This window comes from Haematobia irritans, chromosome 4 (genome assembly GCF_050003625.1).
Source record: "Haematobia irritans isolate KBUSLIRL chromosome 4, ASM5000362v1, whole genome shotgun sequence".
Classification (NCBI taxonomy): Eukaryota; Metazoa; Arthropoda; class Insecta; order Diptera; family Muscidae; genus Haematobia; species Haematobia irritans.
This window is the reverse complement of record NC_134400.1, coordinates 133,510,241-133,522,639: the sequence shown is the minus strand read 5'-3', so window position 1 is coordinate 133,522,639 and position 12,399 is coordinate 133,510,241. Positions and strand designations below refer to the sequence as shown.

Here is a 12,399-nt window from a genome sequence, read left to right as displayed (position 1 = left end):
TGTAAGTCAATTAGTTTGTGAGATAGAGCGTCTTTTGTGAAGCAACTTTTGTTATTGTGAAAAAAATGGAAAAAAGGAATTTCGTGTTTTGATAAAATACTGTTTTCTGAAGGGAAAAATACGGTGGAAGCAAAAACTTGGATTGATAATGAGTTTCCGGACTCTGCCCCAGGGAAATCAACAATAATTGATTGGTATGCAAAATTCAAGCGTGGTGAAATGAGCACGGAGGACGGTGAACGCAGTGGACGCCCGAAAGAGGTGTTTACCGACGAAAACATCAAAAAAATCCACAAAATGATTTTGAATGACCGTAAAATGAAGTTGATCGAGATAGCAGAGGCCTTAGAGATATCAAAGGAACGTGTTGGTCATATCATTCATCAATATTTGGATATGCGGAAGCTCTGTGCATAATGGGTGCCGCGCGAGCTCCCGTTTGACCAAAAACAACAACGTGTTGATGATTCGCAGCGGTGTTTTCAGCTGTCAACTCGTAATACACCCGAGTTTTCCGTCGATATGTGACAATGGATGAAACATGGCTCCATCACTACACTCCTGAGTTCAATCGACAGTCGGCTGAGTGGACAGCGACCGGTGAACCGTCTCCGAAGCGTGGAAAGACTCAAAAGTCCGCTGGCAAAGTAATGGCCTCTGTTTTTTGGGATGCGCATGGAATAACTTTTATCGATTATCTTGAGAAGGGAAAAACCATCAACAGTAACTATTATATGGCGTTATTGGAGCGTTTGAAGGTCGAAATCGCGGCAAAACGGCCCCATATGAAGAAGAAAAAAGTGTTGTTCCACCAAGACAACGCACCGTGCCACAAGTCATTGAGAACGATGGCTAAAATTCATGAATTCTCCGGATCTGGCCCCCAGCGACTTTTTCTTGTTCTCAGACCTCAAAAGGATGCTCGCAGGGAACAAATTTGGCTGCAATGAAGATGTGATCGCCGAAACTGAGGCCTATTTTGAGGCAAAACCGAAGGAGTACTACCAAAATGGTATCAAAAAATTGGAAGGTCGTTATAATCGTTGTATCGCTCTTGAAGGGAACTATGTTGAATAATAAAAACGAATTTTGACAAAAAAATGTTTTTCTTTGTTAGACCGGGGACTTATCAGCCAACCTGTTACTTATGGGACCACTCTCATACAACCGAATATACTCTCATAGAGATGATTTGTAATGAATAAACCGTGTAGAACAATAACATCACACACTCATTCACATATATATTGGGTATAAATTAGAGGTGTGTACGTGACATGAAATTTTTGTGGCTCACGCTGATGGCAATAGCGTGAGTGTACGTGGGCAACCAAAAAAAAAACATCTATCAGACACGAAAATAATCTGATCTTGACTATTTTTATCAAATTTGGCAATAGCATGAGTGACGTGGGTAACAAAAACATCTATCAGACAGATCACATCTTGAGTATGTATAATTTTCGCAAAAACACGATCACGAGTTTTTTTAGTCAAACTAACGATCTTTATATCTCAATAACCGTCACCTTTAATCATGCTCTCGTTTTCACTTCTACGCACTCTTAGGAAGAAGATTTCAAACGTAACACATGCTAAATTCACAGAAAAACTTTTCACGAAAAATTTTCAAATTAAAGTCTTAATAGAGTTTTAAAAAATACTCAAATAAAAATGTAATTGATTTAACACATTTTTCAATTGAAACCAAAATCAATCACAAAACTAAATAGTATCAATTTTTTAATTGTAACAATTATTTTTTTTAAATTGATACTATCATTTCTGTGATTGAAGACATTTCAATTAAAAAAATAATTGGATCTATTAATTTCGTGATTGAATCAGAAAAAAAAAATTTTGTGTGTTGTGAGTCGCGATCTTGTATGCTTGAATAAATATTGTCCACTCGTGAGTATGTGTGAGAGTTTAAAAATGATTCGTAGGTGAGTGTGTGTGTACTTACAGATTTCCACTTCGTGGGTGTGCGTAAATCCTACCAACCAGTGTTGCCAGTATTGGCGATTTATCCCCAAATTGGGGATATTTTGTCGTAAATGGCGACGAAATTTCTGAGCTGGGGGCTTGGGGATTTTTTATTCTATATAATTTTTTTTTTTATTTTTATTTCTATATAAAATTTTATCAACATTTTATTTCTATAGAAAATTTTATAAAAATTTTATTTATATAGAAAATTTTGCCAAAATTGTATTTACATGTAAAAAAATTTCTCTTTTTTTCATATACAAAATTTTCTCAAATTTTATTTCTATTTAGAAAATTTTGTCAGAAGTTTATTTCTGTAGACAAGTTAAATCTACCATTTCTGGTAGAATTCTATCAACTTTGGTAACGTGTCTACCACCCAATTTTACTACTTGAATATTTAGCAGTAAATTTTCGTTCATAAGTACAAGGAGACCGAAATCCCATTTTCATATATCCAGCATTTGGAAGACGATCACCAGTTTCTTGGAGTTGTGGTTTGAAATCTTGATCTTGATTTTACAAAATTTTAATTTTTAAATTATTACTGATTTTCTACAGCAGAGCATTTTGCTTCATTTTTTTTTTTACTTGTCAAAAGTGTATTGGGGATTTTTGTGAGGAATTTAAATTTAAATTGGGGATTTTTGGGGACGAAAACATCATAATTTGGGGACAAGAGTCAGAAAAATTCTGGCAACACTGCTACCAACAAATATCGTGCGAGACAAATTCTATTAAGTGTGCGTGAGCGTGAGTAAAATGTCACTCACATGCACACCTCTGGTATGAATAGACAAAAGAAAAAATATATGTATTTTGTAGATTTAGAAAAATTTTATGAGGTTGTGGTTGTTATCTATTAAACCATTGAAATCACATCATTGGATAATTTTAAAATAATACTTAAATAAATACTTATTGTATTAACAATAAATCACGCCATGTAATCTATACTTGTACATGTTTATCACACACGATTTGCAAACAAAAGTGTACTTTTGAGTTTGCAAGTGTGTGTAAGCTTTTTCAAAATTATTGCAATCATAATTTCGTTTATCTAACACAAATCCTACCCTTAAAAATAATTTAACGGCGTAACATATTAAAATTACTGGTAGAAAGTTCAGGCAAAATTACTTTGACGGCAAAGTTAAATTATTGCAAACATAGTTTTGTTCGTTTATTTTAGAAACTTTGTTTGCCAACAATTTATTGGTATTAGTTTTTATATGAATGGCTCGAGATGAAATTGTGAGTTAGTTTTTATTAAAAAATTTCATATCCTGTACATCAATGAGATTAGAGTGGGTATTACACGCAGAGAAGAGAATATGATCGCCCCAAACATGTTTCAGGAGCAAATTAATTTTTTGGACGGTGAACATGGTATATTTTTGTCGAAAAAGTTTTCTTTTCTCGGCAAACATGTTTGTCGATCAGAAATTAGTTCGGGTAGTGCGTGTGTGTTGTCTGTATTTTGGAGGTCAGGAGGTATAACAAATCTTTGTCAACAATTCCCAAAACGTGATACGTTATGATAGCCCAGCTACACAAAGGCAATATAAACAAGTATATACCGCAGTTAGGGTTGCACGATGATGGTTGCCGAAATCTGTAAAATCCGGGATTTGTCGGGACAAGTAAAAACAATCACATTTGTGTTTCAATTTCATATATGAGGGCAGTTCGGAAACTTCTTAGCCTAGCACAAAAAGCGCGGTATAAACAGAAAAAAGTTAAGTGTTTTGGAAACTTCCATCTCTGTTATGAACACACGTTAAATTTTGTTTCGATCATATAGAAACAGGTGTTCAAAAAAGACGCATCCGCAATTTTTTTACAATGGAAAAATTAGAAATGCGTGCTGTCATTAAATATTTACATAAAAAAGGTTTATCGGGACAAGAAATTCATAATGATATGGTGAATGTGTTAGGTGAAAGTGCTCCTTCATATGCAACAGTAAACAAGTATATACAGCACTAAGTTCGGCCGGGCCGAATCTTAAATACCCTCCACCATGAACCAAATATTAGGGTTTCCTTTGAAATTTCAGGAGGGCTTGAGGACTTGAGGACACTTCCCGAAAATAAATTTAAAGATTTCACCTATGAGGACTATATCAGATTCTGGATTTATAAGAACCATTTTTGTTTGCATTTTAGAGGAATCATTAACATCTCTTGCAAGTGTGCAAGAAAATTATAAAATAACGTCTTGATTTGAAATCTTAAATCTGTAGAAGTAAAATCTGGAAATTTTACATTGAGTTTCAAGCAATTTTCATGATCAGTGCGCCTTCTACACCCTCAAGAAGTGAAGTCGGTCTATATGGAGGCATTACCAAATGGACCGATAAAAACTTAATCTGATACACGTTTTTGTGAGCCTAAAATACCAGAATATTTACAATTTCAGGCGAATCAGATAAAAACTACGGTTTCTAGAAACCCAAGGAGTTAAATCGGGAGATCGTTCTTATGGGGGCTATACTAAAATATGGACCGATACTCACCGTTTTCGGCACACCAGTTTATGGCCCGAAAATACCCCTAGATTTCCAATTTCAGGCAAATTGGATAAAAACTTCGGATTCTAGAAGCCCAAGAAGTAAAATCGGGATATCGGTCTATATGGGGGCTATACCAAAACATGGACAAGGGCACAAGAGTGTTTTAACAATGACTAAAATCAACGAATTAAAGTACGAGTTGCTTGACCACCCACCTTATTCTCCTGATTTAGCTCCCAGTGACTTTTACTTGTAAAACGCTTGCTGGCAAGCGTTTTACCTCAAATGAAGATGCAATTGCAGTTGTAAACCACTATTTTGAAGACCTTGAGGAAAACTATTTTAATGAAGGGATAGAATTGCTAGAAAAGCGTTGGACTAAGTGTATTGAAGTTTCAGAAGATTATATTGAAAAATAAAAATATTTTTGAAAAACTAACTATTCTCTTTCATTGATAGGCTAAGAAGTTTCCGAACCGCACTCGTAAAATTTTATTTATTAAGTAAAACAAAATAGGCCCATTTTCATACCCTGTGCCACACTGTGGAACAGGGTATTATATGTTGGTTTATATGTTTGTAACATCTACACGTTAGCATGCCCGCCTTGCATACACAAGGTCGTGAGTTAGATTCCTGCTTCGACCGAACGCCAAAAAGTTTTTCAGCGGTAGATTATCCCACCTCAGTAATGCTGGTGGCACATCTGGGGGTTTCAAAGCTTTTCTAAGTGGTTTCACTGCAATGTGGAACGCCTTTCCGACTCGGCTTGTCATTGAGCTTAATATGGAATCGGGCAGCACTCAGAGAGAAGCTCACCAATGTGGTATCACAATGGAATGAATAGTCTAAGTGAGCCTGATACATCGGGCTGCCACCTAACCTAACCTAACATAGTAACTATGCATGTTAGATTAGGTTGGAATCGGTTCAGATTTAGATATAGCTTCCATATATATATGTCTTTCCGATTTGGGCAAAAATGACCAAAATACTCACATTTTCCTTATAAAATAATTTTTGCTTTTCGAAAAGGATGCATTTCGCAAATGGTAGTAAAAATCCAAAATTGTTAGAAAATTTCCGTTAATTTAATAAAATATGGAAATGGAATACAATTTAGTTTAATTTTCTCACGAGATAGGTCATTTTTCCCATAACATAGTTTATATTTACTTTCTGTGTGGCAGAAGAGTTTTCTTTTCTGAAGAACGAAATTGTAGTCAAGTTTTCTTTTGACAGTCGTTGCAACACTTATCGTTAATTCGGGTATATTATCTTTTAAAGAAAATTCTTTATAATAAAGGGGAATTTCGGTTGTCTAAAATTTCATTTCACAGGAAAGTATTTTTCTTTGTGTGTAAGCTTTAAATTTAAATACAAATTCATTCATTGAAATATTGATAAAATAAAGACTTAAAGGCGCTGGAGCAACATAGAATTTATTTTTTGAAAAACTTTTGTATTTATATTGAGAAGGGTACACTATTTTCTTCAGTGAAGGTTAATGAAAAATTTCGTTAACACAAAGATTATCCCTCAGCTTTCGAATTTTCAAAACGCAAAATTTTCCTTAACATCTATTTTCCGAACTACAAAGATATATAACACGAAATTTTAACACACACAGAAAAAAATATCACCAAAATATTTCCAATTAAAAAGTTAATTGAAGTTGATTTTTTTTTCAATTAATAAATTAATTGGTACAATTAAGATTTTAATCAAGATAGAAACATTAAGTTAATTAAGTCAATGATTGAAAATTTTAAAATTTTTAATTAAAAAGTTAATTGATACAAATACAATTTAAAGAAATTCGGAAGACTAAGTCAGTTAAAAAAGTGATGAACATTTTTTTTTTAAATTTTTAATTAAAATTTTTTTCAAACAATCAATTGTTAATCCAAATAAAATTTCTAAGCCAATTCAGAATGTAATTGAAAATAGTTACCTTTTTTAATTACTAAATTAATTGAGTTTTGCAATCAACATCAATTAAATTTTTAATTGAATCAATTAAAAAATTAATTGAAATTTGGTAATGAAATTAATTAATTGTTTAATCAAGAATTTTTTCTATGCCCAATTAAAACTGTGATTGATACTATCATTTTCGTGATTGAAGACATTTCAATTAAAAAATTAATTGGATCAATTAATTTCGTGATTGAATCAGAAAAATTTTTTTTGTGTGCACTATTCTTATGGATAAGGAAATTTATTGGGAGAACTTTTTTGTCAAAATATGGAATGGTTCAGAAGTTATTGACAATAAAAAATTTTGCGTTTTGCGAATTCGAAAACCAGAATATAGGTGTATAATTTGTTTAAAGTCTTCCTTTCAAAGAAATGTTTAGTGAGAATTGGGGGTCATAAAATGGAGTTTATATAACCTTTATTATTAAATCAAATTTTTTTTTGAGTGTACATAACTATGATGCAGTAAGAACGATGCAGATGATTTCATTGGATTTCTATACTTTCAACATGAAATCCATAGTTATGTTTTTGTATAATTTGCTTCATGAACAATAGTTGAATTTTTTGAAATAATAAAACGGTAAACAACCACGCAATATACTGCCATGGACTGCCCACCAATAAAATAAATGAAGAATTACAGATCTGTAATCAGTGGCAAAACTCGATTTTAAGCACGCGAACATTTGAAGAAGCCAGTTGGAATTTATACCGACATCACCGCTCAAAAAAAACTGTAAACCTACACAATTAATAAATTAATTGCAATGGCACTAAAGTTTAACATCAAAAAGCAAAGAAACAAGAAATGCAAACAAACAAATAAAAACTTGACAGACATATGGTCACTAATATTACTACACTGGAGATTATTATTAATTTAATGATAAAGTTTGTGAAACTGAGATTTTAGGACACAAAATATACAAATTTATATACCTGTTTCAAAATAAAATCTTGGGTTCCTCCAGATACCTCCAGCACAGTTTTCTTTTCTTTTTGAAGTTGTTTTCTTAAAGGAAATAAATCTTTATTTATTGTGCCGTGATGGCGTTTGTCCCCAACGAACTTTGTTTGACAGAAAGAAATAACTTTAACAACAAAAGATATTTTTTTTTGTCTCAAACTTTGTTTGGAAGGGGAAAGAAATTCATTTTTTGCGTGTAGATTTCGATTTCTACTTTTATTCAACGCTAATTTGGAGGTTTATCTTCAGGATGAATAGACCATAACACAAAATGACCAATATTTCGATAACCCCAGCGAATCTGGATCACAGGAATTGTATTTTTAGTAGGTGTTCGTTTTTACTTCACCCCGGTTTGGTCAGTAATTTTTTGCGAAATTTAAAGAACAGAGAACAGTACAACTTTCCTCGGGAACGAAATTTTAGACAAACGAAATTCCCTTTTAATGTAAAGTATTTCTTTTAAGAGCAAATAAACTCGAAATCACGGCAAGCGATTCTCTGATAATTTTTAACTGTTGTTAAAGAAAAAAAAATTAGCGTCAAATTAAAATTTGTTTGTCTAAAATTTCCCCAGAAAAGAAAACTCTTCTGTCAGTGTACGAAATTTTATATAGCAAAAAATTAATAAATGTTGTTGTAAAGGATGATAGGTTTATAGTTTCTCCGTAATTAAAGAATGGTGATGAGGAATTTGGAAATTCTAATAAGATATCTAAAAGGTTTTGGCATAATCAATTTGACAGAAGCACACGCAAAAAAAAAGTTTGGACCGAAAAAGTTTTTCTTTTGTTAGTTTTTTGAATGTTTTCGAACATTTTAAACTTTTATCACCAAAAATTCTTTTGTTACAAAATTTTTATTTTTGCAATAAAAAAAAATAATTTTTGATCCAAAGGCCCACACCATTTCGTTTATAGCAAACAATGTTCTTTTCTGACCTTAAGGCTTTAATAAGACACCTTTTGAAGTTTTATAGTAAAAATGTAATATAACTAGTAGTGCGTAATGTCGAACATATTTTTGGAATCTTCGGAACATTTTTGGAATATATGAAAAAACAAAAAACAAATATTTGGTGTTCAGTCGACACACGACCTTTTGTATCCATTGATCCACGGTGGCCAACTAAATGAATGTTTCTGTCAAATAAAGTTTTTTTTTATACCCTCCACCATAGGATGGGGGTATATTATCTTTGTCATTCCGTTTGTAACACATCGAAATATTGCTCTAAGACCCCATAAAGTATATATATTCTGTCGATCTGAGCATGTCCGCCCGTCCGTCTGTTGAAATCACGCTATCGACTTGAAACTTGGCACAAGTAGTTGTTATTGATGTAGGTCGGATGGTATTGCAAATGGGCCATATCGGTCCACTTTTACGTATAGCCCCCATATAAACGGACCCCCAAATTTGGCTTGTGATTGCTCTAAGAGAAGCAAATTTCATCCGATCCGGCTGAAATTTGGTACATGGTGTTAGTATATGGTCTCTAACAACCATGCAAAAATTGGTCCAAATCGGTCCACTTTTACGTATAGCCCCCATATAAACGGACCCCCATATTTGGCTTGCGATTGCTCTAAAAGAAGCAAATTTTATCCGATCCGGCTTAAATTTGGTAGATGGTGTTAGTATATCGTCTCTAACAACCATGCAAACATTGGTCCATATCAGTCCACTTTTACGTATAGCCCCCATATAAACGGACCCCCAAATTTGGCTTGCGATTGCTCTAAGAGAAGGAAATTTCAACCGATCCGGATGAAATTTGGTACATGGTGTTAGTATATGGTCTCTAACAACCGTGTAAAACTTGGTCCATATCGGTCCATAATTATATATAGCCCCCATATAAACCCATTCGCAGATTTGAGCTCCGGAGCCTCTTAGAGGAGCAAAATTAATCCGATCCGGTTGAAATTTGGTACGTGGTGTTAGTATATGGTCTCAAACAAGCATGCAAAAATTGGTCCATATCGGTCCATAATTATATATAGCCCCCATATAAACCGATCCCCAGATTTTAACTCCGGAGCCTCCTAGAGGAGCAAAATTAATCCGATCCGGTTGAAATTTGGTACGTGGTGTTAGTATATGGTCTCTAACAACCATGCAAAAATTGGTCCATATCGGTCCATAATTATATATAACCCCCAAATAAACCGATTCCCAGATTTGGTTTGCGGATCCTCTAAGAGAAGCAAATTTCATCCGATCCGACTGAAATTTGGTACATGATATTAGTATATAGTCTCTAAGAACCATTCAAAAATTGGTCCATATCAGTCCATAATTATATATAGCCCCTATATAAACCGATCCCGAGATTTGAACTCCGGAATCACTTGGACGAGCAAAATTCATCCGATCCGGTTTAAATTTGCAACGTGGTGTTAATATATGGCCGCTAATAACCATGCCAAAATTGGTCCATATCACTCTATAGTTATATATAGCCGATCCCTATAGCCGATCCCTATTCACACAAAAATTGGTCCATATCGGTTCATAATCATGCTTGCCATTCGAGCAAAAATAATCTAGCAATATTTGTCGAAATTTTATTCCTATAGAAAATTTTGTCAAATTTTATTTCTATAGAAAATTTTGGAAAAATTTTATTTATGTAGAAAATGTTGTCAAAATTTTAATTCTATAGAGAATGTTGTGAAAATTTTAAATCTTTTCAAAATTTAGTAAAAATTGTATTTCTATAGAAAATTTTGTCAAAATTTTATTTCTATAGAAAATTTTGTCAAACTTAATTATATACGTATTTAATCGGCCATTTTAAGTTTAATATATACCACGTATGGACTACGTGGTATATATTACGGTATTAGGAAGTTTTAAGATCGGCAAAAGTTACCGCAACCCAAGTAAATCGACTGTGGATGACAGTCTTCAGTAGAAGTTTCTACGCAATCCATGGTGGAGGGTACATAGGGTACAGGCTTCGGCCTGGCCGAACTTACGGCCGTATGTACTTGTTTTTACTTAGGCTCGTAGGCGTCTCTGAAAGGTGGACCGTTTGCGTTTCTTGTGCGTTGATGGCTATAGCGATAATTGTCTGTTGATGACAATAACAGCTGCATAGCCCAGTTGATAGTGTTTTGGCTTACAAACTGTATGGCCCGCGGTTCAATTCTTCGTCCAGGCGAAAGGTAAAATTCAAAAAATTTACGAAATCGAATAATTTCTTCTACATTGTTTGTATAACAGAAAAGGTGCTAATAACTAAAAACCCTCGTGGAAGTGAGAAAGATGTGAGGGAAGATGCAAATAGCCAGAAAAAGTGTTAGTCTGTATGATTTTATTTTTACATCCTATAAAATAATTAATGTTTATCACAAAGAGTATATACTCTTCTCCTAAACAAACTTCCTTGTAGCGAAAAGCAAATAGGAAACAATATTTGTTTGTACAAAAATTCGTTTGGGAGGAAAGATTTATTTTTTGCGTGTATCTTTCCACTATTGGTTAAATCACGCTTGTTGTTTCTAGCTAACATAAGGAGGAAAATTTCGACAAATAGATAATCTATAAGGGAATTAAGTCGGTTTAAAAAACACATTGCTTTTTGAGTCTACCCGCCTTAACGTTCAGAACGTGATTTATGTTTGTATTTGAACCTCTATACATTTTTGGACTTACCTTATGTTCATCGAATTTTAAAACAAATTCTAAAATTTCCGCCAGTTGCTTGACCAGAGCTTGTTGTGTTTCCAAGTGCTGCGTAGGATTTAATTTACCACCCACCAATTGACCCAATAGCTTTGGAACAATTTTTTCCAATTCCAACGAATGCTCGTAGCAACGTTTCAGTTTTATCACTAAAGGCAGGACAGCAGACCAGGCTTTTTCTTGGCACTGTGGTGAGGGATCGGCTATTGCTTCGCGGATTTCTTTACCAGCACCCTGCAAAATACAATAAAATAAAAAAAATATATATTAGAACAATAATTAATAATATATTAAATTTATTAAAAAACAAGCAAGGAAAGTGTAAAGTCGGGCGGTGCAGACTATATTATACCCTGCAACACTTTGTAGATCTACTTTTTCGCCATATCAAATTCGTCAAATGTGTTGGGTGCTATTTATAAAGGTTTCTGTTCCCCTATACATGCATTTAAATCTGACTCGACACTGCAATGTGAAACGCCGTTCGGACTCGGCTATAAAAAGGAGGTCCCTTGTCATTGAGCTTAACATGGAATCGGGCAGCACTCAGTGATAAGAGAGAGGTTCACCAATGTGGTATCACAATGGACTGAATAGTCTAAGTGAGCCTGATACATCGGGCTGCCACCTAACCTAACCTAACCTAAATCTGACTCGACCTGGACAAAATTTGTTAGACTTCCAAAAAACTGTAGTCTTAAAATTTCAATCCAATCCCCTTGCGTGGAACACAATGTTAGTAAAAAATATGGAAAACATTTAAATCTGAAGCAATTTTTAGGCAACTTTGCAAAAGTGTATTTATGATTTATCGGTCAATAGCTATGTATTACATGTATAGGAAAATTAAAGTTATTTTTACACGTTTTCGACACGTTTTGGCCATTTTTGTCGAAATAAGAAACACATATATATGCGAGCTATATCGAAATCTGAACCGATTTCAAACAAATTTGGTATGCATAGTTACAATGTTATTTCACCTAAATCGGATTACAACTTTGACCTCTGTTGTTATATGAGTGAAAATCGGGGGGAAATATATATATATATATATATATATATATATATATATATATATATATATATATATATATATATATATATATATATATATATATATATATATATATATATATATATATATATATATATATATATATATATATATATATATATATATATATATATATATATATATATATATATATATATATATATATATATATATATATATATATATATATATATA

At 33.2% G+C, this 12,399-nt stretch overlaps 1 protein-coding gene across 1 annotated transcript in view; it reads right to left on the bottom strand.

The window, feature by feature from the left end:
• Window positions 1-12,399, bottom strand: part of LOC142232671 (CYFIP-related Rac1 interactor B) — a 107,942-nt gene that overhangs the window by 15,984 nt on the left and 79,559 nt on the right. The window contains exon 3 of the mRNA XM_075303315.1: window positions 11,118-11,381. Coding sequence (XP_075159430.1) covers window positions 11,118-11,381 — 264 coding nt within the window. The remainder of the gene's footprint in view (window positions 1-11,117; window positions 11,382-12,399) is intronic.